The sequence below is a fragment of the Gadus morhua genome, chromosome 4 (assembly GCF_902167405.1).
Source record: "Gadus morhua chromosome 4, gadMor3.0, whole genome shotgun sequence".
Classification (NCBI taxonomy): Eukaryota; Metazoa; Chordata; class Actinopteri; order Gadiformes; family Gadidae; genus Gadus; species Gadus morhua.
Genome location: NC_044051.1, coordinates 35766296 through 35791400, shown reverse-complemented (window position 1 = coordinate 35791400; position 25105 = coordinate 35766296). Strand labels below are relative to the sequence as shown.

The window sequence follows — 25105 nt, the reverse complement described above, 5'->3', positions numbered from 1 at the left end:
CGCACACTCGATTCACTTTGCAGAAGGGGGAGTCAAATGACGTGATAAACACACCTTTTATGTGAACGCGCATTGAACCTAAAGCGGAAAACCTGGTTCGACTAATTGAATCTAAAGTGAGTGTCGTGGAACCATTTAACTCTCACTGCGAGTTGCGTCTCTGTCGAACCAAGTTTTCCCAAGAAAAGCTGGGTATGTTCAGCGAGGTTCGTGGTTGACTCCCCTCACATGTTTCCTTTGTATTTACCAACGATGTGAACATTTCCTAATATTTTACTGTTAGAAGAGTCAGAGAAATAAGTTCTTTATCACACAGACATAAATTACTAAAATGAAAACAAAGCAAAACAAAGCGAATCAAAAAGCTGGAAAGTGTTTAATCCTGATAAAAAGAAAAACTAAAAGCAGTAATTTCCACAAATACCGGACAGAGGTCTCAATCAAAGCGCCCCATTACCCTGTGTGAAAGCACCCCATTGCCCGTGTGCTTGAGCATGTGCACACTCAAATTGCTTGGGTCGCTGTAGCTGCCGTTGCAATGCACTAACAGGCAGGGCTTCTCGCCGGAGTGAGTCCTCATGTGGATCTTCAGGGTGCCTTTCAGACTGAAGTGCATCGTGCATTGGTCACACTTGTAGGGCTTCTCCCCGGAGTGACTCCTCATGTGGATCTTCAGGGGCCCTTTCAGACTGAAGCACTTCGTGCATTGGTCACACTTGTAGGGCTTCTCACCGGAGTGAGTCCTCACGTGGATCTTCAGGTAGCTTGTCCGACTGAAGCGCTTCGTGCATTGGTCACACTTGTAGGGCTTCTACCCAGAGTGAGTCATCATGTGGCGCTTCAGGTGGCATTTCAGACTGAAGCACTTCTTGCATTGGTCACACTTGTAGGGCTTCTCACTGGAGTGAGTCCTCATGTGGCGCTTCAGGTGGTCTTTCAGACTGAAGCACTTCTTGCATTGGTCACACTTATAGGGCTTCTCACTGGAGTGAGTCCTCATGTGGCGCTTCAGGCGGTCTTTCAGAATGAAGCACTTCGTGCATTGGTCACACCTGTAGGGCTTCTCCCCGGAGTGAGTCCTCATGTGGATCTTCAGGTTGCTTGTCCGACTGAAGCGCTTCGTGCATAGGTCACACTTGTAGGGCTTCTCACCGTAGTGAGTCATCATGTGGCGCTTCAGGGGGCCTTTCAGACTGAAGCCCTTCGTGCATTGGTCGCACCTGTAGGGCTTCTCCCCGGAGTGAGTCCTCATGTGGATCTTCAGGTTGCTTGTCCGACTGAAGCGCTTCGTGCATTGGTCACACCTGTAGGGCTTCTCACCGGAGTGAGTCATCATGTGGCGCTTCAGGGGGCCTTTCAGACTGAAGCACTTCGTGCATTGGTCACACTTGTAGGGCTTCTCCCCGGAGTGAGTCCTCATGTGGATCTTCAGGTGGCTTGTCCGACTGAAGCACTTTGTGCATTGGTCACACTTGGAGGGCTTCTCCCCGGAGTGAGTCCTCATGTGGACGATCATATTGGCATTGTTGGGAATAACCTTGCCACACAAGACACCGGGCCGGCCCTTGCGGCCGCCCTGATGCCCAGTCAGCTCCTTAAGGCGGACGATCCTCACGCTGCAGTTCAGGCTCTTGGCCACGCTGTGGTCAGCGGACAGCGAGCTCAAGGCCTCCAGTTCTGAAGCGGCAAAAAGGGTGTTATGGACGTCCACCTCCAGTGGGCCCTCCCCTTGTCCGTAAACACTCAGGATGCGCAGCTCCCCGCTGTGACTTGACATGTGGGAGGAGCCAGGGGTGTCCACACGCAGACTCTCCGAGGTGGCGCCACGCTGCGTGCTGCAGTCTCTGATGTCATTGACGTCTTCTTCAGAGAGGAAACAAAGAGAAAGTAATGGTATTAATTAATTATTTGCACAAAGGGATACAGCATGTACTTTTACACACTGGTGTATTGGAAGAAGTATATTTTGACATTCTTTCTTTCTAACGTCTTTTTGTTTATTATGCATTTTCCTTGTTCCCCTTGGGGGGGGGTCAAGGGTCAAAGGCGTTAGCTGAGAAGGCACCACTACGTCTCTGCCTTTTAAGGATGTGGGGAGGTCATAAAGACACAACCCAGGTCATCTGTGGTTTCCGATCACCTGCTTTACCAATACTGTAGTTATATTGGGAATCAGAGCGGATTCAGCTTTCCTGACACCTGTCATGAAGATGTAAATCATTCTAATATAGACTGTCTAGTAGTCCTTGTGTTTTAGCAGGGTGACGGTCATGATGCTTTTCAAAAGAGGACCAGCGCAGTTAGAATCGAGTACATTCTCAGTTGGTAGGTCAGTTTGCTTGCATGGATGCAATGTGTATTACTAACCTACAGCGGGCATGCCTCCACCAATATCCTCTTCAACCTTGACTGAAATAGTTCCTGGGGTCTCCGGCTTTCCACATAAAGAAGGAAACACATTTTCATTTCCTTTCATTTGCACAGAATAGTTGTTAATCCCCAATTACGATAGACTGGGTTCCCCCAACCAGTTCTGACGGCGATTTGAATTCGCCCTTCATAAGGGTCAGGAGAAGAGCAATTCATATCTTTCTGCTTCCGATACGTTTTTGGAGAAGCTGAGACTGTTTTTTTAAACCAAAATTGTACCGGGGGCGAAACTTGTAACGCCTACGTAATCTGCGTTCGAAATTTCCAAACCTGCCTGGCAACGGACGAACAATGACGTAGGAAGGTTCATGAATATTCACAAACATTCAGGCTCATTCATTGAGCGTCACAAAACGAAATAACATTAAGCAGATAACACTTATTTTACAAATGACATTTATTAGCGTTGCTAACTTTATAATTGCATTGTATTTAATTGTTTAATGGCATTTAGCTAGTAAACTGAGTGTATTAACACAAGCTAGCTAGACTATGATACACTTTAAAACACTCAGTTTACTAGCTAAATTCAATACAATACAAATATAAAGTAAAAAAAAGTGTTGTCTGTATTATGTTATTTCTTCTTTGGCAACATGGGCGCGAAGCAACGGACAATCGTGTCGAACGATGACATAATGTTTCGAACGCGAATTACGTAGGTGGTACAATTTTCACCCCGGTACAATTTTGGTGCGACAGCACCAATCACCAAGTTGGCTACTCCCCCTGGCACCCTATTGGCTGGTTTAACACAATGACGACAGGGAAGCGACGGCAAGCAGCCATTTGCGTACAGAGTCAGTTGAACTAGGCCCGTTGATCAAGCCTCTTGTGCTGAAGAAAATGACAGCAGCTTCACTAGACCAACGAGTCTGGAAATAACCAGGCTACACGTACGACTCATTAAATCATAGAGGTGTGTGCTTTCTATGGGTTTGTTTTAGAGTTGTAACAGAGGAAGCCTCTCATTTGGATGCTGAATAAGAAGATGATTTCCAACCTGCACACTCAGCTCCTCGTGGCGGACCACCTGCTCGCCGCGCTCCAGGCTCTTGGCCACGCTGTGGTCCGCAGACAGCACGTTCAGGTCCTCCACTTCTGACGCGGTGAAGAGGGTGTCATGGCCGTCCACCGCCAGTGGGCCCTCCCCTTTACCGTAGACGCTCAGGATCTTCAGCTCCCCGCTGTGACTGGACATGTGGGAGGAGCCAGGGGCGTCCACACGCAGACTCTCCGAGGTGGCGCCGCGCTGCGTGCTACGGTCTCCAAAGGCATCGCAGTCTTCTGCAGAGGGAGGAAAAAAAGACCAAGTAATTGTTTTGATACACTGTTTGCATAAAAGGAGAAAGTGTGTATTTGTACACATGAAATAAACTATTTAAATGTATGTTTATTAGGGCTGTAACGATATGCATATCGAAACCGGAATCACGACACTCAAAGCCACAAACCTGTCTCGCGGGGTGAGAAGGCAGAAGCGCGATACGCCCTTTCTAACTCTCCAGTCAAATTGTCAGATGGAAATTTGCTAATAACCTGTCTAAATAATAGTCTGCTGACACCGCCCCCTCTTATCAATGCCGTAAGTCTGCGACAAGATGCCCTCTCTGTGATGACAGCTCACCGTGGCTACGGAGGATTGCATTTCTCCACAGCCTGGGAAGTCCTCATATGCGATATCAACAACATTTATCCAGAGTGGGACAAATGCGAAAAAATAGCCGGTGTGATCCCTGTCTCTAGTGTTTTGTGTGCTTTGAACGGCAGTTGGTCTGCTTATAGTTCGGAATGAAGCGGCCACCGATTATTGACAGGATGGGTACTTTATTCTACCGGACACGTTTGTTTCTTCACTAGACACACACACAAACACGCTACCGCTCGCTCTCCTCGCTCGCTGACGTCACTCACACACACATACGCAGACTGCCATTCACGCACGCACACACATACGCAGACTGCCATTCACGCACGCACACACACACACACACGCCACTTGTAACACTATGCCTCGTTATTGCGAATCAGACGTTCATGTTTTTTCCCCATCTATTTGAAAGTTAGGCTATTAAACATGTTGCATTCTATACGGCCTGATTATGTCATTAATTAAGCTACATAGCCTAATAAGAATCCATGATAGGATCTTTGACGAAACCACAAAGTTAGTTGAGGGTTTTTGCCTACCTGCAAGCATCCTCCAACTGCATTATTTGGTTATTTATTTATTAATTTAGCATAGTTCATAGTTGCTAGGCGTAAAGAGTTCACCGTTCAAAGCGGGATGTTTATTGCGGAGGAGGAGCCACGGCGGCAGTCGTGATCGTAATTTCCGGTTAGTGCACCACGGAGCATTCGATTTGGAACAACACTGACCTCTGAAAAATAGCGCGATTAGTGAGTGTGGATAGTGTACTACGTTTAAGGGTACTCATGGAAGTATGGTTATTGGAACACAGCACAAGTGACAACATGTCCTTCCCTGTAAGCTGATCAGTTAACATTCATTAATTGTGAATTAATTGATCTTTGAGAATAATAAACCAGCTCATGTGGCATCCGTCTTGAAACCCTTCTGGGCCCTGGACTGATTCCATCTTTGAAATGCAACTCCCAAGTTTGACTCGTGTTTAACAGGGCGCTGGTCATGATGCTTTTCCAAAGAGGACCAGGCTTTTCAGCGCAGTTAGAATCGAGTACATTCTCAGTTGATCCAGGTTGTTTGCTTGCATGTATGCAATGTGTATTACTAACCGACGGCGGGCAAGCCTCCACCAATATCCTCTTCAACCTTGATCGAAATGGTGTCTGGGGTCTGCTGCTTTCCACATAAAGAAGGAAACACACGCAAAAGACATTCTTTCATTTGCACAGAATAGTTTTTAATCCCCACTTACGACTCATTAATTCATAAAGGTGTATGCTTTCTAAGGGTGTGTGCTGGAGTTGTAACAGAGGAAGCCTCTCTTTTGGATGGTGAATAAGAAGATGATTTCCAACCTGCACACTCAGCTCCTCGCGGCAGACCAGCCGCTCACCGCGCTCCAGGCTCTTGGCCGCGTTGTGGTCCGCAGACAGCGAGTTCAGGGCCTCCACTTCGGACGCGGTGAAGAGGGTGTCATGGCCGTCCACCGCCAGTGGGCCCTCCCCTTTTCCGTAGACGCTCAGGATCCGCAGCTCCCCACTGTGACTGGACATGTGGGAGGAGCCAGGGGCGTCCACACCCAGACTCTCTGAGGTGCCGCCGCGCTGCGGGCTACGGTCTCTAAATTCTTTGCAGACACAGAGGGTTTAAAATGTGTACTGCAGACAAAGATTCAGAGTTTTGGAGAGGGATGTCTACTCCAGCACCCTCCCCCCTAGACTCAAAGCTCAAGCGGGGGCCAGTTGGAGGACACTGAACGAACACCAGCGCAAAATGATCTGAGCAGCACAACACGACATGCGAGACAAGCGCCATTATTCTATTTTGAGAGTAACAAGCGACAACGGTAAGCTGATCAGCTAACATTTATACATTTTGAATTCATTGATGTTTGAGAATAATAAACAGCTCATGTGGCATCTGTCCTGAAAACCTTCTGGGCTCTTGACTGATTCCATCTTTGAAATACAACTCCCAAGTTTGACTCAAGTTTAGCAGGGCGCTGGTCAGGTCATGATGCTTTTCCAAAGAGCTTGTTAGCGCAGTTAGAGTCTAGCAACAGCCTAAGATCTATGCAGAATCTACTACATCAACTAAATGTACTCAAAGTGGAAAGTACATACCATCACTTGTAAAATGGGGCAGCAAAGTCTTTAAGGATAGCTGTGTGGCTACAGTACGTGTTTCCAGGTAGTCTGTATGGCAGGCAACATCCATTGAGAGAAGCAGCTGAATGTAAACACTTGATGTGCTGGCCTGTGAAGAGACAACAAGGTCAAATTAGTACTCAATGTATTACTTTGTATGTATTCCAGGTGCAAGTTTTAAGAAGACATAAGTTAAACATGTTTAGTGAATTATATTAGCCTAATACTTAAAATTAGATCAATGAAATGATAAAGTGAATTTATATAATTTATTTGTTTGCATATTTCGTTTATCTGAAAAGTTCATCACATCATCTCAATAGAATTACATCAAGCTCTGCAGAAATCTGCTAAAAACCCATTGATTTGAATCAGGTGTGATGGGGAAAATATGAGTGGGCCCTGGAATGGCAGTCCAACCCGCAACTCACTACCTGTGAACTCTGACCAGATCGATGTATAACATTATGCTGCGTTCCGGGGACACATTGTAGACCGTAATTTACGAGCTGTAACGGAGGTCATTATTAACCTTTATTTACCCAGGAGCACAAATTAAAAACAATTCTTATTTTCAAGTGCAGCCTGAAAAGAGCTAGAAGCTCTTTGAGGGGTAGAGGGAGGGGAGTGGTCAAAGTGAAAATAAGGTTAAGGTAGACTAAAGCCTGCCACACACATAAAGATAATCGGGCTGATTTTGCCCCGATTTTCCCCCTTCCGATCACGGACAGACATCGCCCGATTATCTTAAGCTTTTAAGATTATTTTATAAGATTCTCTTGTAGTGTGTGGTGTGTTAAGAGTGAAATTCGGCCGACAATTGGCTCCGAAATCAGTCGGCGCCGATAATCGTAAGTATTAAACATGTTCAATATTTACGATTATCGGCGGAGAACGTTGTGGTGTCAAATCGTCTTGTGTGGGGGGGAAGCCGACAATCGGGAGTCTCCAACGTGACGTAATATTGAATTTAACCAATAAAGAGCGAGCTGACTGAACACGGAATTATAACGAGCTATCTCCATGGCTACGATATCCCTGAATACCACCAATATGGCGAAGACAGTTAAAGTTAGATGGACCTCCGATATGGAGGATAAACTTGTCGAGCATTGGAAAACACACGAGTGTTTGTACAATATTTGCTTTGGGATTTTTCAGTTAGGATTAATCCCAAAACCACCATCATGCAGTCGGTATCCAGCTGGTCCTCCATGAGTTTACACCGGTTTACACTCGCTCTTCTTCACTTCTTCTTGTAGTTAGTTCAATGACTATTTTTGGTGCGACTGCCCCCACAGGTCAGTCAGAGTACTACGTCAGATCACGTTTGTTCACGCGAGATTTCTTGCTTGAGGGACAAGATTCTAGTGCGTCTGAAGACAAATCTTTATGCCGCTTTTCCACTGCATGGTACCAGCTCGATGTGTGTGGTGTGTTGTGTTTGGAATATCGCAGGACACCACACACAATACGATCAAAACTGTTAATGTTAATGTGTGGGGTCTCCACAGATAAAAAATCGGTTGAGATTTATAAAATCTTTATGTGTGTGGCAGGCTTAAGAGGGTTGTGAAAACGGTATAACTACCGCGGTCACGAAGCTGGAAAAAGACAGTTGTATCCGTTTGTAGTATGGTGAGCAGACATTGTTAAAGATTCGGGACATTCCCTTGGTATCCAAGCAGCAGAGATCAGTGTCTGTACCCCCTTTGCTGAACTTTGCCCATTCATGTGTGATCCCCCTGGTTTGCAGAGGTACACGCTCAGTCAGAACGGTTATCCAAATAACAAAGTGTCCAACACTCGCATTACAGTGTGTGTATTCACACACATACCTGATGCCATCTACCTTTACATTAGGGACAGAAAGTAACTGGGCTGGCAGCTGTATAGCTAATGCTAGGGTAACAAGGTAACCATATACAGTAAAGCAACACAAGGATATAGCGGTAGTTGACTTACTTGTCCGAGGTTTGTAGCTGAGCCGAGGAGTGTTGGTACTTATCCGGACTCCATTTCCAGACGTTCAGCAAGTCCAGCTTTGTATTGGACCAAGTTGAGGAAGTCGGCGAAATGTTTGGCGCGTTTCCAGAGAAAATAAGCTCGGATGAAGGAACTAAACATAGACTTTTGTGATCATTTGTACATCCCAACAACACTCAACACTGAGCAACTTCCATGCTTGCAAACTATGATGTTTCTCCAGGAAAGAACTATTTGTGTGCTGAGCTCACGCCGTCGTAGCTCCTTTTCTCATGGGCGGTCGGGACAAATTCTCTGGACGGGCAAAGCAGAGAAAGGGGAGGTAACCTTTCCCCGTTCTATTATCCTTCTTTTCTAATGAACATGTTTAAAGGAAAATTTCACCCATTTTCATTCATCTTTGTATTGTTAGAAACCAACTCATATTTTTGAATGGTAAAGAACATATTTCGCTATCTGTGTGCTCAATGTTTTGTCTAGACAATATCGCCTAACAGCCTATCGAGACTTTCTGGAATGGGTACTGCAAGGCGAGAGATTGGGCAGAGTCTGTGGTATCGTTTTACCTACTTGCGTCGTGCTGACCTTCCGACTAAAATATCCAGCTCCAGACGGCCAGTAGTGCGGGCACCAAGAAGCTGATGACCCTCAGGAGGAACTATAAGTTTAATTGTTTACATATATTTAGGGGTCCAAGCCAACGGGTTGGAACTCTATTGTTTTTGTAAGGATTTTTATTATTTACCCCGTAAAAGTGGGTCCACAGCCCAAACCGTAAATGGTGCAGACACGCCAATTGCATGACTAGATCCAGGTACGGCACCGCTACTCAGATAACCAAATCCAGACACGCCGGTCACTAGGTGGCGCCATACCAAGGAAAGACGCGTTTGGGGCTATAACTCCCACACCGAACCTCCCACATTCAAAACCTTATACACACAGATTCACTGGAGTCTGCTGCATCTTTTGGCATAGGCCACGCCCATTTGCGTCGATATTTTTTTTTTTCGCAAAATCACGAAAACCGCTAAACTGCATTTTCGCTACTCCTCCCACATTTCTTGACCAATCGACACCAAACTTTGCACACGACATCTTCAGACGCCCACAAAAAAATAAATTCGAACACTGCACACAAAGAAATAAATTCGAACACTTTTTTGATCCGACCTTCGACGACGAAACTGTAGCGTTTTGAATATCGGTTTATGAGCGAAATTAGACGGGGAAAATCCAAAATCAAATAAAATTACAAAAACAATAGGGTTCCAACCTGTTGGCTTGGACCCCTAATCAAAATTAGACATCTGATCGAGTCCACATTTTACACACATGTTGATGCTAACCTTAATGTCGTTCGATAAAAACGTCGGAACATTTAGCCATTAGGGGGCGCAATAAACGAGGAAATTATATATCTTCTACAAAATTTCGCCATTAGGGGCCGCCATAAACAAGGAAAATGTTCATCTCCTAACTGGCCCAAGGAATGTTCTGAAAAAGCGTTTGGGGATATATCTCCCACACCGAACCTCCCACAGTCAAAACCTTTATATCCACAGATTCACGCTAGCGTTTTGAACACATGCTTCGCGTTGTGCCGGCGAAATGCACATTTCTTGGACCCCTGCATAACTGCTTGCAGTTCTAGTTTTGTTTATAATTCTTGAAATAAATGGTTCAAATTCACGCTGTTGTAGTAGTAGTGTTGCTCCAAGTGTATATTCGAGAAATAATATTATTGGACGTCCAACATTTCACGAGTGGAGCTACTAAGCTACTGTTGCCTGAGATGAAAACGAATAACGGTCATACATCAATTTTATTAAGTATTATAAGTCTAAATTGCACTATAAGTTAGCTGCATATCAGTTACCTCCTTCTTAGTTTATAATGTTGAACTTTGATGTAGACAAAGCAGGAGTTACATTATAATTTTTATTCACAAATGAAAGAATTGTGTCATGGGTAGACAACAAATTAAAATAAACAGGGTAAAACTAATTAAATTATATATATACACACACACACACACGTATATACATACATACGTACATATATACATACATACATAGGCCTACATATATACATACATACATACAGTAAAAAAGGCACTGCTGGAGGTGTCCAAGAAGAGCAGAGTAGAGAGAGATGGAGTTTGGTGCTATTGGAAGAGGTCTCAGAAGCGGCTTTGGAACAAAGTTGTGGTGGCCTCCTTTGGTGGTTTAGGCACAGGGGAGTGTTGGGTGGTAAAGCATGTTGTGGCAGGGCGACTGAGGAGGTTGGGACCTTCAACTTGATTGTAGGGTCATGTCTTCTGTCCATGACCCTGGACTGCAGTTCCGACCTCTGAGATCACTCTATCAAATGTCTACGGGAAATAGCGTGGGTTTTTAGAACGATCGTACATAACAATCTCTAGGTGGCGAAGAAGTAAAAGCTGCGTCACGTTTAGCTACACACTTTTCCATCTAGTTTTGACTGGGTTTTGGGATTGTCGGTGCCGTTAAAGTAGTAAACGGCACCGACAATGTAAAAACCCAGTCACTGCAGTCATGTGATTGGCTGAAAACGAGGGAGGCATCTGATTGGCTACAGAGAGTTCCTTGTTGAAAAAAAATACATGATGAATCACAATGATCGCAAGCAGAGGACCGTGAGAGTTATTGAGCAGCAGATGAACCAGTCCAAAAATCGGACACGTTAACGGAGCACTGAACTAGGCCCTCTCGGATGCCATTTGTTTCACTACGACTCCTTTCAGCTGCACACCCCTCTTCCCCAGCGAGATAACGGCTAATAAAACGCTTGAGGTGGCGTTTTGAAAATAAAAAACTTACATTTTTTTAGGGCATGGCATGAAGGTAATTACGAGCCTTTGATTGATATCCAGACATTTTTTGCGGAGACACATTCCTGTTCCCCACTTGTATTGGAGTGAACGGAGATATCTACTTCTGGGTCCCATGATTTGAGGGACCCGTCCACAGCCCACGTAAACAGCTGCAATACCAGGCTTGGCCGCTGAGCACTGGTGGATTGCGGAAGTATGCAGTGTTCCTGGGGGCTTGTGCCAGAGCCATGAGAGAGAAGAGTTGCGACACTCTCTGATCTCCCCGGCAGGGTGGTCACGTGGTTCATGTAAGCCTGTATAGTTCAAAAACAGGCCGCGCTGCCGTGTTCTTCAATGGGACTGCCTGCAACGATTGCAATATTGAATGGTAAATATAAATTAAAAAACACAAGTACTTTTCTGACCATTGTTGCATATTTGTAAACGTCAGTTTTACATTTGGAGTGGTGGGGTGGCTGCAAGCTACTTAGATACATTTTTAAGTTTGAGGTAAAGCTTCACGTTCGTGTAAGCATGGGTAGCACTAGGCTACTGACTTTAGTGGCTTAACCTTACATCTGTTCTGAAATTTAAGACGATTCAAGATGTTCATTTTAGCGCAACTGGACTATTACATTTTCTTGATTTTGCTTGTAATTCCGATTCACGTACCCGTGGTCAGAGAGCGATTGAGAAAGCAGAGTAGCAACAGTCCATTTAGCATTTAGTTTCCAGGCAACTTCTTCTGATGAGGCAGGAGCTGACCACACAACCATGCTACTTTTAAGACTAAGCCGAACACAAAGTATCACATATATTAAAGAATAACAAATGAAAGTATTTTTTTATTAAACAATGGGTCAGACAACAAGAATATATGTGTGTGTGTGTGTGTGTCCAACTTGAAAAACAACAAAGTGAAGGAACAGGGATGAATATTGTATGTATAAGTGTTAACAAGAGAGGAATACGGTCAGGAAAGGAGACAATTAAAAAAGCAATACAAGTAAAATGGACCACTGGTTATGAAACCCTGCAGCAAATGCAGATTCCACTGCCTAACATCTGCACGCTGCAAAGGAATAGGCGATGGTAAAGCTGGACCCAGTGTTTGAGATGCCAGATATATCAGGCTGAGGTTTGTGGAACCAAAAACAAGTGGGAACAAGGACTAAGAACAACAAAGCAAACGTACAGTAATGAACAAGAACAGCAAAGTAGAGCCAGGGGGTATCAATAAATAAAAGAATGTTAGTCATGTGTGCAACAAGAACAACAAATGTGTAAACAGGTGTGCGTGTATGTCTAACTTGTAAAACAAGAACAAAGTGAAGGAACAGGGAGGAATATTATAAGTTATTAATTAAAAAAAGAAAATACTCCACAAACATCAGGCTGAGGTTAAGGATAGTAAAGTGCATCAGGTCGAAACGAAGGACAACAATCGCAGCAGCCACCACCACCAACAGCCGTCGCCAGCACAAGCCGCCACCACTAGCAGCAGAAGGCGACACCACCATCCTTCGCCACCACCAGCCAGCTCAAGCAGCCATCGCCTCAAGCAGCAGCGACCTGCAGCAGCAGTGTTATCCGGCCCCAGCCAGCTCAAGCCACCAGCAGCAGCAGCCACCATCAGCATCCACTATCAGCAGCATTCACCTTCAGCAGCATCCACCATCAGCCTCATACACATAACCGCTATGTCAGTGACACAATTAGGCCTAGGCATTTTTTATTCTACAAATTCATACTATAGCTGTGAGAATTGTTCAGAAAAACCCCCTCCATAGTCGCCCTGGAGTCACAGGGCGACAGTCTCCTGCAAGAATCAGGGAAACCTATTATAGGACATTCTGTCCAGAAATTAAACATTTAGAAGAATACGTGACACTTTGCTTTGATAGTTATATACCTCTGATTGGAGATTGATTGTCGGCAGCTCCTCCAAACTAATGTTTGTACCTTCAACTAAAAATGACAATTCATTTACAACAATTTCACAACAATTCGATTAGCAAGACAATTATTGATGTCCATTGCCAATACATGAATACATACTCATTACAAAGGCCTTGGAAGTCGAGGCAGTGGGGTCAGAGGACACCCCCCCCCCTTCCACTCCTACCATCATCGGCCGACCTTCGTTATAGGCGAGAGCCAGCTCCTCCGAAGTGGTGAAGGGCGGTGGAGCGGTCCTCCTCCCAGTCGTATTTGTTTTTTTTATTTGCTGCAGGTAATCAACATGTGACTAAAGGTTGGAGCCTAGGCCATTGCAAATCATAGGCTAGATTCACCTGAAATTATTCAAATGGATGCTTACAACTTACCACATTGAATATTATTTTAATATTTATTTTTGACTTGGCCCCATGTTCGTAGGCGCGTGCTGGCACCACATATGGGGGTAAAACGCATGATAATACATGATATTTTGTAGACAATATGCAGAATCATTTCACTTACGAAATAACACGGTCAGCTATTTTTTGCCATCACGCCACCCTAGCCATGTTATGGGCAACCGTGTTCCCCTTGGCTGTGATTTGAACTTTGAATTCCTCGTACGAGTTCTTAATAATTCACTGCTCGCCTTTGGTGATATACACCGCTCTCGCTCGATTCATTTTGTGTAAGGGTGAGTCAAATGACGCGATAAACGCCCCTTTTATGTGAACGTGCATTGAACCTAAAGCGGAAAACCTGGTTCAACTAATTGAATCTAAAGTGAGCTTCGTGGTACCATTTAACTCTGATTGTGAGTTGCGGCTCTGTCGAGCCAGGTTTTCCCAAGAAAGCCTGGGTATGTTCAGCGAGCTTCGTGGTATACCCCCCGGGGGTGATTCTCTAAACCACGCGGTCAGGGGCTTGTCCAAAGCGTGTGACGTCATCACTCAGCTGGAGTTCAGCACCTTGGAGAGCGACAGCAGAAGACGTCTCCCACTCTGTCTGACCGACAGGAAGCCAATGTAACGATTTAAGAATTGGTGTAATATGTTGATTATTTTTGGTCTTTGTTAGAACTCTAGCAGCAGCATTCTGGACAAGCTGAAGCTTGCACCAGCCAGCAAGCCAACGCCATATACACGCTGCATTCATTTAACACCTTCATGTCATGTTATGAGAGAGAGAGAGAGAGAGAGAGAGAGAGAGAGAGAGAGAGAGAGAGAGAGAGAGAGAGAGAGAGAGGGGCTAGGGATTGGCAAAACGATTATTTTCCGGGAATCAGTTCTTTCAGTTCCGTTCACTATCGGAGGTGCGTTCAAGTTCAGCGAACATAGGCGAACGTTCGCAACGACCGCGTTGACATTAAACAATTAATTTTGAACGATTTTTGAACACCGTTCTAAACAAACTGTGAACGAAAAAAATGGATACGAAGGCCATGGTATTAGCGGCAGCCTCCATGTTAATGGAAGAGTTTACAGAAGAGGGTTTGCAAGTGGTCGACCTCGTTGAAAGCCTACTGCAGACAACCAGTACGGAAAATTCAAGAATAGAGGGCTACGTCACCGAAGTTGTACCCACTTACTGCGATATAACGTTCAAATCGCATTTTAGGATACAAAAGACAACAGTTGAAGTAAGGGTGTAGATAGGCTATATGAAACGTTTTATCTATTGCTTTCTGTGTAGGAAAGGAGAAAATGATTTCAATATAGTTTAGTTTAATGCCATGGCAACGAATGTCACGTAGCCGAAGTGTTTGTGGAGAACTACCTCTTCAGACAGTTTGCCTATGTTGGTAAATGTTTGCTTGCTTATGTTCGTTTAACGGAAAATGTTTAAAATCGTTCGCGAACGTTCGCCTATGTTTGCGATTCTGAACGCACCTCAGGATTCGTTCGTTTGATTCGTTCGTTAAGTCAGATTACGTCATTTGACAGAGAATCTCACAGGTGTCTGCCCCCCCCCCCCCTGTTGCTTATAAGTATAGGGTGCGCCCAACAATTAAGGCTTTTTCACAGCCTGCCCTACCATAAGGGTACTTTTCTGCCCTCAGATTAGTATTCATGTTCAAACTTGAATGCACTTAAATGATTTAATGAATGTAGTAATTAAAACTTATTGTAAGGAAATATTTGAAAGAAAACACACACAGATGAAAACGCACACAGAGTAATATTTACATGATGAGAACTGGACTTTTATTTTGAAGTGTTAAAGTAGGCTACGTGATTTTTATACTTGTTGCAACCGTAGCAGACAGCAGTAAGAAAGGCAGTCGGTCACACACACACAATTTTCTCTTCCCTTCTCACGCTCATGAAAGCAATGGCTGTGTGTTTATAATGCAGTACTTTGTATGAATGAAGATGAAGATGTAATGAAGATGTCTAGCACTGTAAAAAATGTGATGTTCAGTTAACTAGATAGTGAGCTAATGTAAAGTGTGCGCCTATATTAGCCTATTGTTACTATGAGCGGACTCACTTTTGTTGCGTAGTCCTAGTTATTCTTTCTTTCTACCTTCATTCAATTCTGTTTATTAGCAACTTTTGCTGTTAGGGAAACTAAGTTTTGGGTTGTTTCTGTTACAGTTTCACTCGTGGAATTCCACAATATAAAAGAGGAAATAAAGGGAACAAGACGCTCTTATCCCGGCTCAAGTGTGCTATATATACCTGAGTTTGGCTTGCTGTTAAACTGCGATAACCCAGAGAGATACCTCTCCGCACCGCGCGGTGGAAACGAGGGGGAATACAACGGAAACTAAAAAAAGTTTTCAGTCACGGTGCGAATTTCTGTAGCATTGGCCTGTACGATCCAGTTCGACCATTTCCATGATAGGTAAAACCATACTTCATTAAAGCATGCAATTTTATTGTAGAACAAAATAAAAAATAAAACGTATAAAGTGCTTGCATGATATTGAAGCCTGCGACGATCGTTAGCTAACTTGTGTGGTTGTGCCTTGTCATTTGTTGTGCCATGGCAACGCGATTGCTATCTGCTGTAGTACTCTCATTGGCTGAATCTTTGAGAACGTTGTCGATTCAATCAATATAAGGTTGCTGGGAGACGGAGCTCGGTTAGTTTGTCTATTTTATTTACGTGACCATATTTATTTATATTTAAAAAAAAGTATCAAAGTATCGGTTCTCTTGTTTTGGGAATCAGTTCTTGTCGTTCATCTTCGGGATTCGGAAGTTGTGATCGAATCGTTCGCGACCGACCTATCCCTAGTAGAGGCCTACTCTAGGTTCAGAAGGCCGTTATCATCCATCCTTATGCTCGAAGTATGTATATATATATATATATATATATATATATATATATATACGACAATTCAAAACATTTATGCAGCAAAAGTGTTATATCTCTATATTTATGTTATAAACACTGAAGTAAACCAGTCAACGGTGTGAATAGGAGTATGCCTCCGGCGTCCGACTTTTTCTGGGATTTTTTTGAAAAGTTGGCATTGTTTAAAGAACAATTGCACCCTCTGGTAGTTGAGCCATTGCCTCACCCAGCCTGAGAGTCCAATCAGTCTGACTCGGCCAGGTGAGGATGCCTCAACCACACATCAGCATAAAACCCACGATATTGTACAGAAACATATTCCACTGAATAGTACAGAGAAAGTACCTATTAGACTGAATGCATATTGTACTGAGTTTGTTCCTATTCTACTGAAAATGTGCCTATTCATCTGAATACATATTTGACTGAGAATGTACTTCCACTGAATACATATTGTACTGAGAATATACATATTCCACTGAATATATATTGTACTGAGTATGTACCTATTTCACTGAATACATATTGTACTGAGAATGTATCTATTCCATTAATTACCTATTGTACTGAGAATATACCTATTCCACTGAATACATATGTAGCTTTTCCACAGAAGATGTCCCCATTATACTTTCAATTTTTATTTTTATTTAAATCTCAAAGTTCAAAAACATTGTTTTGTGTTGTCAAACATGATTCAAAATAATAAAGGAATATATTTGGTCAAGACATTGAACATTATTGTGTAGTCTTATCAGTTATAATGGGTAATATTGTTGATATTACACAGTGTTAGTAGCTTAATGTATTGGTCCTTGTTAAATGACAGTGAAAAGTACGATATCAATACAGTTCTCTAAGATTTCACACAGTAGAGAGTGTAATTCAGGAAACAGCATTAGTTGTTTCCTGGTTGTATGATTATTTTATTATTAAACAAAGGTCCTAGTCTGTTTGATTGACAGGTGAGAGGATCAGGGGGGCAGAGTTTGTACCTTCTTCATGTAAACATGGAGAGAGGAATGGATAGAGAGGCTCACTAAAGGTGCAGCAAGTAGCAGAGTAGATATGAACCCTGGCTTCTACATCATAGAAGGAGACCAGACCCTCATCATAATCAACAAACACCCCCACCTTCTGGAGCTCAGCTCTCATAGGGACATAGACATAAAGCTTATCATTAAATGCCAACCCATCCTTGCTGAATTTAATGGTCCAGTAACCCGTCTCAGGGGTCGCACGTATAGCGCCTTTTCTGTTGATGGACTCTCTGGCAACACCAACATGCCATTGAGTCTTGTCTTTAACCTTGACCTCAAAGTAAAACCTCCCTGAGGAGAAGCTCTGCCTCGTGAGAACACATACACACTGTTTAAATCTCTTAGGGTTGTCTGTGAGTTTCTTCCTTACACCTCCATCATGTACTTGTTTCCCATCCTTAGACAGGATGAGACTGGGACCAGCTGTATCAGGATCCAGAGTCACATCTACTTCATACTGCTGGACCCTCTTCAGTTCAGCATCATTACACAGCTTCTTCATCTCCATGTTCAGTGTCTCCTCCAGCTGATCCAGGGATCTCCTCAAGGTCCCTACGTATGACGGAGGACAGACCTCCACTGTTGTCCAGTCCCTGGTGGGTGGAGGATTCTTCAGGGATCTGAAGGCCTGGAGGAAGTGGAGGTGGTCTTTAGTGTGTGAGAGCTGCTTCACCTCTGAGCTTCTGTTGGTCAGATCTTCTATCTCCTGCTCCAGCTCTTTGATAAGGTCTTCAGCTTGTTTCTCTGTGTCTTTCAGTCTCTCTTTAACCTGTTGGATGAGATCATCCTGGCACTTTTCAATGCAGTGCATCAGAGCAGTGAGGACCTGCACACCATCAGCTATCTGTCTGTCTGCATCTGCTTTGCTGCGTTTAACTGTGTCTTTAATCTCCTGAATATTTTTTTGTCTCTCCTGGATCATCTGCTGAACTTCAGCCTCTATCTTCCCCAGCTGGGCCGTCTTCACTTCATATTCCTCCTTTAGTGGTACAACAGGATGGTACTTGTGGTCTGTCTCTGTGCAGAACTGACACACACACACCTGTTCAGACTTGCAGAAGAGCTCCAGAAGTCGTTCGTGTTTCTTACACATCCTGTCTTCCAGACGGTCCATAGGCTCGACCAGCCGATGTTTCTTCAGGACTGCGACTCTCTGATGCGGCTCCAGGTGGGTTTGGCAGTAAGACATAAGACACACAAGACAGGACTTCATGGCCTTCAGCTTGGTCCCAATACAGACATCACAGGGAACTTCTCCTGGTTCAGCACAAGGCTGCTCTTCTACTCGTACGGATGTTTTAAACTGAGCGACCAGCTCTGATAAGAGGGTATTGACTCGTGGATAGGGTCTACTTTGAAAAAGCTCGTTGCAAACAGGACATTTGTACCGGACTTGTTCATCCCAGAACTTTGCAATACAGGTTCTGCAGAAGTTGTGTCCACATGGTGTGGAAACTGGGCTGCTGAACACATCCAGACAGATGGAACATGAAAAGTTCTCTTCAGACCAGGAAGTGTTAGCAGAAGCCATTCCTAGACACAGACGACATGGTATATGTATTGAGCAATTCAATTATTGTTTTTAATTCCAAAACGGGAAGAGAGGTTTTAACTCTGAAAGTTGTGCTGTTTTACTCACCTTGCTGTTGTTTCTGTCTGTCTTACTATTGTTTCAAAATGTGTATTCTTTTTCTCCTAAAAGAGAGACCTGCTCCACGTCGGTTGGCTTTGGTTTCTATGAATGTAACATTTATTTTCCCGATCAAGACGTCCTCTGCTCTCTTCCCCTAACACATTGCCAACACCTACCTCCTACCCCGACACCTAGCTCCTACCCTAACACCTGGCTCCTCCCCTAACACCTGGCCCCGCCCCCACGGACACACAGCTCACTGACATTCATGCGCTGTTCTTCAAATATGTTGATGTGTTTTCAAATATGTTTGAAAACAACAATGTAAGACACAACCCAGACAAAGAGATGGTGCAAAGCCAGAGACATTGTGCTGATTGAATGGCAACTTGCCAGTTGAAGTGGCATTAAGAGCTATACAAAAAAAACTGACTTGAATGGACTTTCCCGAGGCTGGTATTTTCTCTACAGTCTTGGAAAAACAACCCTTTCCCTGTGTGTAACGGTGCTAATATGGTTTGTGATTTAATATTGAGTTAACGCTGGTAATTATATAAGACTAACTAATAGCTATGCTTTGACCAACATATAAGAAGTATAACTAGAATTGCCTTTTTCGATCTGAGAAACATTGCAAGGATCAGACCAATGTTATCTGCAGTGGTTGCAGAGACACTGATTCATGCATTTGTTTCGTCAAGACTGGACTATTGCAATGCACTGTTCTCGGGGTTACCGAACTCTACCACAAAAAGTCTACAGCTGGTACACAATGCGGCAGCTAGACTGCTGACCAGAACGAGAAAGTTTGATCATATCACACCTATTCTCGCCTCCCTACACTGGCTACCAATAACTTTCAGATCAGACTTTAAGGTGCTAGTGCTAACCTATAAAGCCTTGCATGGATTATCTCCATCCTACCTGAAGGACCTGATCATTCCTTATAGTCCTTCTCAGTCCCTCCGGTCTTCGGGAGCTGGCCTTCTTTCATTGCCGAAGGTTAAAAAGAAATCGGCTGGACAGAGAGCGTTTGCCTATCGAGCCCCCTTCCTATGGAATAGGCTGCCATCAGCGATCAGGGAAGCTGACTCTGGGGAGCTATTCAAAGGAATGCTCAAAACGCACCTCTACAATCTTGCATTTGGAGTGTAAAAACGACAGATGCGAAGTGAAGACCACTCTGTTTGCTTGTGCTTTGCTTATTACATTATACATTCCCACTATGTACTTTTCCGTTCTAATTCACTATTCTGTCTGTTCTAGCGTGTTGCGGGTACTGGACTGGATGCCTGGACTCTCCTCATGGATAACCGGGCAGAACCCCATCACCATTTTAATATGATGTGCATGTATTTACCTGTATGTCAATTGTGGCACCCATTTCACTCCTGACCAACCCTGGAAGAAGGGATCCCCTACACTGCGTTTCTTCTCAAGATTTCTTCCTTGCTGATTCAAGGGAGTTTTTTCTTGCCCGTGTGGGGGCATGGGTAAAGGGGGGTGTCACAAATATTTTGCCTGTTAAGCCCTTTGAGACTGTAATGGTGATTAAGGGCTATACAAATACAATTTAATTGAATTGAATTGAAGACTCATCTGTAACCTCAGAAAACAGCTGCATCATGAGACTCAGGGTAGGGCAGACGAACCAGACCAACAAGTTCACTATTCTGAGACAACACAGTCAATGCCAGCTCAGAGACAGGAAAACAAACCTACACTGTGCTGTGGCAGTAAACAATGTCACATTATCACTAGTGGTGCATTAAGGGTAGCTTTTACGTGCCAGGGACAAACAGTGTGAGAATCTAAAGTGATGTACAATTAATATCGTAGTTCAGCTCTAGTTGTGATTTTAGGGTTATCAAGGTGTGATTCAGCAAAATGATGTTCCATTAATCCATTGCAGTCTTACATCATTTCCGTCCATGGATTGCCTTCTGTTCCCTCCAAGCCAACTGAATAGGTGGAGTCTGCTTTCCCTCCTGGCTACGTAGTCAAGCAGGTGACCAATCACCGAACACTCAACTTATGGTTACGGTTTAGCTGAATAAGTCTACAGAATTTTTACAGAACTAGCTTATTAAAGACCTTTCTACCTGTGTTATCTGGAGAACCATATGAAACTCATAACAACTGGACCTTGTCTTTGTTACTCTTTCACTGCAGCCATTAGTTTGGTTAAAAATTATGAGAAATGCTTTAGTGTCTAAAGAAACCCATCCAAAACCCATCCACCCACGACTTAATCAAGCAGAACTATTCTCAGAAATATTCCTTTTGAAACAAATGAAGGCTGTAGAGAAAAAAGGAGAGAATAAGAATCACATTTTGGACAATAGGGTCACAGTAATAAAGTAACTTGCAGTCAAGTTATAAAGTGAAACCAAACACGCTGTTGGAGCTGTTCCAAACCCACTCTCGGAATGTAAAAAATGCATTCTGGCTGACTTCTGGGAATGTGTAGTTTTCCTCTGAGGGGCGGGGCTTGATTGGAGATCAGGTTTTCATCGTCTCTGTGGGTTGGAGCCAGAACATTTCATTGACACCTGATAATCCAGAACTGCCAGTAACAGTTAAAACGTACAGTAGCATGCGTTTAATATAATGCAATTTGAGAGCACACGTTTTTTTAAATGTTATGCACTTAAGTCGAGATTTTTACCAGGATGAATCCACATCACTACTATGTAACCCACGGCATCACCTTTCATCAAACAAACAACAAAGAACAAGAAAACACTTTTGGGGTACGTTGGCTGTATGATGTCATCATAAAATGTATTTTATTTCACGGTTATAGACACAAACACAGAACACACACACACACACACACACACACACACACACACACACACACACACACACACACACACACACACACACACACACACACACACACACACACACACAAACAACAACAACAACAACAACAATCAACATGGGGTTGGTTAACTCAGGGTTGTGCGCGTCCACGCCAAACCTATAAAGACGTGATGTATGGATCATGGAAACCCAGATCAAAATGGCGAAACGGGCCGCTTATTTCAATGAAATGGAAATCCAGGTTCCTTTCCAAGAAAGGGGAACGCTATAGCCACTATAACCCAGAGAACCAAAGCCTGGCAGTGGATCGCTGACCGCGTAAATGCGTTAGTTACATGTCAAAAGCATGATCCTTAATATTTGAGCCATGAATCTATTAATATCCCAGTTAAGCATTCTTAACGTTCCTACAACATTACCCTTTTCCTCTAAAAAATATGTACTCCGATGGCTCAGCGGATCAAGTAAAAATGAAGTATAAAAACATACAAACTGGTATTTTCCCACCATCGTATTGGTATATTTTGTCAGTACAGGATTTAAATTGTTATACCATATTTGTCACTCCTGCATTTAAATTAAAAAAAAGCCCGACAGTCGGCAGACTGGATCTGGCCCTCAAATTGTCTTGAACTCGGAGGAGGAGGTGGCATAAATTCAGGGCGCCCTGGCATGGAGGGGGTACCTGGAGGTACCTTCTCAGAGAGTCAGGGGCCATTCGAGGGTACCCCACTGGTTGAATGTAGGTTTTTCAGTTTTTCTTGTATTTAGATTTTGTTCGTCTTCGAAGTAACAACTGCAAACCGTGTGCGGGCCACAGCGCAAATTTTCTAAATGTTTTTTTTGGTAACTGGATAGAAAACCTAAAAATGACAATTCATCAACTTCACAGATCAAGATGGATTAGTGCTTGTAATGGAGTTGCCGGCTACGATCGAACATTCTCCAGTGGATGTAAGTCCGTTAGGACTATTTTATACTTTCTGTTGTAAGCGCCTTTCGGCTTAGTACTCAGACAATATTGCTCTTTGTATGACAGGAGGCCAATGAAAATCTTGGTCAGGACGTGGATGGGTAATCTGAAAAGACTGAGATGTGCTCAGCATCTCCTACATCAGGCCTTTTCAACTAGCGGCCCGTGGGCCAAATGCGGCCCCTCTCAATTTTTTTCTGGCCCGCAAAAGGTTGCATGCAAAAAATAAATAAAATAAAGGAGAAACATAGTTGCATGCAAATCAGGTTTCCGTGTGTAGCCGGTGATACTAGCCAGTATCAGTACCCCACAATCAGGAACTGGCAACACTTATTCTGACAATGTTTGGCTCAACCGATACGTGTGAGTCTAGCTTTTCTCATATGAATGCCATCAGAACAATGGCACATTGCTCTATGACCTATGAGAAGCTGCATGAGTGTCTCAGGATGAGCCAAACTAGGCAAACAAGGAAGTGCAATCGTTCTCACTGACTCAGTGGCTCAAAATGTCTCATATGTACAGTAGTTCTGTTTTGTGATGATTCAAACAACATTGTTGAATTCTAAATACGTGTCCAAAATATGTGAGAACAAAATCTTTTATAATGATACGATTAAAGCTGAAGAAGGAAGGAATGCGTCTGACAAGTTTATTCCATGTAGTAGTACTATATATATTAAGTTAACACTACTTTAAGTACGATTTATTTGTAGCGACTCATTCATGTAGTTTTACTCTGTGTGGCCCATGAACCCCTAATGGTTTTCCTTTTCGGCCCACTTGTTAAGGAGGTTGAATAGCCCTGTCCTACATTATAGATAAAACTACCATTTGAAAAAAACGGAGGGCTACGCAAATAGTCTGGAGTGAACTGAGATCAGGTCTTCGATTGGTAGTGTTGGCTATGTAAGGTTGGAGAAGGCTATTTAAATATGATTTGCGCGAGAATCTATATCTCTCCAGAAAAAAGTCATCCAGAAATGCCAAGATGTCGAGCCGTGGTATTATTAATCACTCCCGGTGGATTGCATAGAACACATGAAATCTGCGGTGTACGCGGGTTTAAATACCCAAAACCGGGTTATTTTCCAAACTTAACCTGCTCCGACCAGGTTTGATTCAGAGCTAATGTTTCTATAGTCACTAACATACCGTATTCATTTTGGAACAGAAAACCTAGGGTTACCGCAAACCCTGGGTTAACTTACCCGGTTATGTGATAAAACTGGCTTTGTGGAATACCCCACTGCTCTTTGGTACTCTTTCACTGCAGCCATTAGTTTGGTTCAAAATGATGAGAAATGCTTCAGTGACTAAAGAAACCCACCCAAAATCCATCCACCCACAACTTAATAAAAATATTTTTTATTCCTTTCTAAACAAATAAGCCTGCAGAAAAAAAAGGAGAGAATAAGAATCTTATTTTAGACGATAGGGTTGCAGGAATAAAGTAACTAGCATCAAGTTGTGAAGGAAAACCAAACATGCAGTTGGAATTGGTCCCAACCAACTACCAGAATAAAAAAAATGCGTTCATACTTATAATAAGTATGAACCGTTAAATACAAAATCTCTCTCTCCCTCTCCCTCTCCCTCTCTCTCTCTCTCTCTCTCTCTCTCTCTCTCTCTCTCTCTCTCTCTCTCTCTCTCTCTCTCTCTCTCTCTCTCTCATAAGAGTGTAACCTTCATGTGTCATGGTCAACGTAATAGTCTATAGTGACATGGGGTGAGAGCAAGAAATACAGAGACAGAGAGAGGGAGAGATGAATCAGACCAGATAAATCATTGACATTACCTTTAAGGCTAGTAGCTAAGCTAGTATTCAAGCCCTCTAAATCCTAAGCCCTTAGTGGATGTTATAACGTTTCAGACGACACAACATTTAACACAAATCAGGGTTAGATGGTTAGAGTGGGTTTCATTTGGGTGCCGCTCCTCCCAAATTCTCCCTAACATTATATTTTCCTCTCTTTGAGCTCGCAAGAAAGGCCAAGTCTGCTGGCGGTGTGCTGCGCTGCACATGCTACTTATATTTGAGCTTGTTTTTCATTTTAATAAACGGTGACTCAACAATTCCGGGAATCCTTTGGGTGATTTGAACCGCTAGTTCCTGGTAGAGCTTGGCAGTTGGTGCCGCACCCTCAGAGAACCTCAGAAAGGCCCGTAGTTCACGGAAGGATCTGAATTCATAAATTCAGGACTTTTAATCGATAACTCAATATCTTTTCTACGCCATTTATGAATCGGTTTGCATTATTTCTATTCGCTGACTCCCTCTCTAGGTGAAACACCTGATGGTTCAGGCACCACCTCTGATTGGCTCATAGGGTGACCCG

General features: G+C 43.5%; 2 protein-coding genes across 2 annotated transcripts; both read right to left on the bottom strand.

The window, feature by feature from the left end:
* Window positions 1–224: 224 nt before the first annotated feature.
* Window positions 225–8500, bottom strand: LOC115541749 (uncharacterized). Its single transcript, XM_030353594.1, has 6 exons — window positions 8191–8500; window positions 6202–6334; window positions 5434–5705; window positions 2368–2434; window positions 1548–1863; window positions 225–276 (listed from the first exon to the last, which is right to left on the bottom strand). Exons 2-6 carry the CDS (start codon window positions 6293–6295, stop codon window positions 225–227), a joined length of 801 nt encoding a protein of 266 aa, XP_030209454.1. The 5' UTR covers window positions 6296–6334; window positions 8191–8500.
* An 8466-nt stretch (window positions 8501–16966) lies between these two features.
* LOC115542360 (zinc finger protein RFP-like) lies at window positions 16967–18868 on the bottom strand. Its single transcript, XM_030354612.1, has one exon. It carries the CDS (start codon window positions 18860–18862, stop codon window positions 17237–17239), a length of 1626 nt encoding a protein of 541 aa, XP_030210472.1. The 5' UTR covers window positions 18863–18868; the 3' UTR covers window positions 16967–17236.
* Between the last annotated feature and the right edge of the window lie 6237 nt (window positions 18869–25105).

Coding starts and splice junctions, on each gene's coding strand:
- LOC115541749 (XM_030353594.1), bottom strand. CDS start 6,295: ATGGATGTTGCCTGCCATACAGACTACCTGGAAACACGTACTGTAGCC. Junction 5,706..6,201: donor GCCCCATTTTACAAGTGATG/GTATGTACTTTC, acceptor GTGTCTGCAAAG/AATTTAGAGACCGTAGCCCG. Junction 2,435..5,433: donor GCGAGGAGCTGAGTGTGCAG/GTTGGAAATCAT, acceptor TTATGTGGAAAG/CCGGAGACCCCAGGAACTAT.
- LOC115542360 (XM_030354612.1), bottom strand. CDS start 18,862: ATGGCTTCTGCTAACACTTCCTGGTCTGAAGAGAACTTTTCATGTTCC.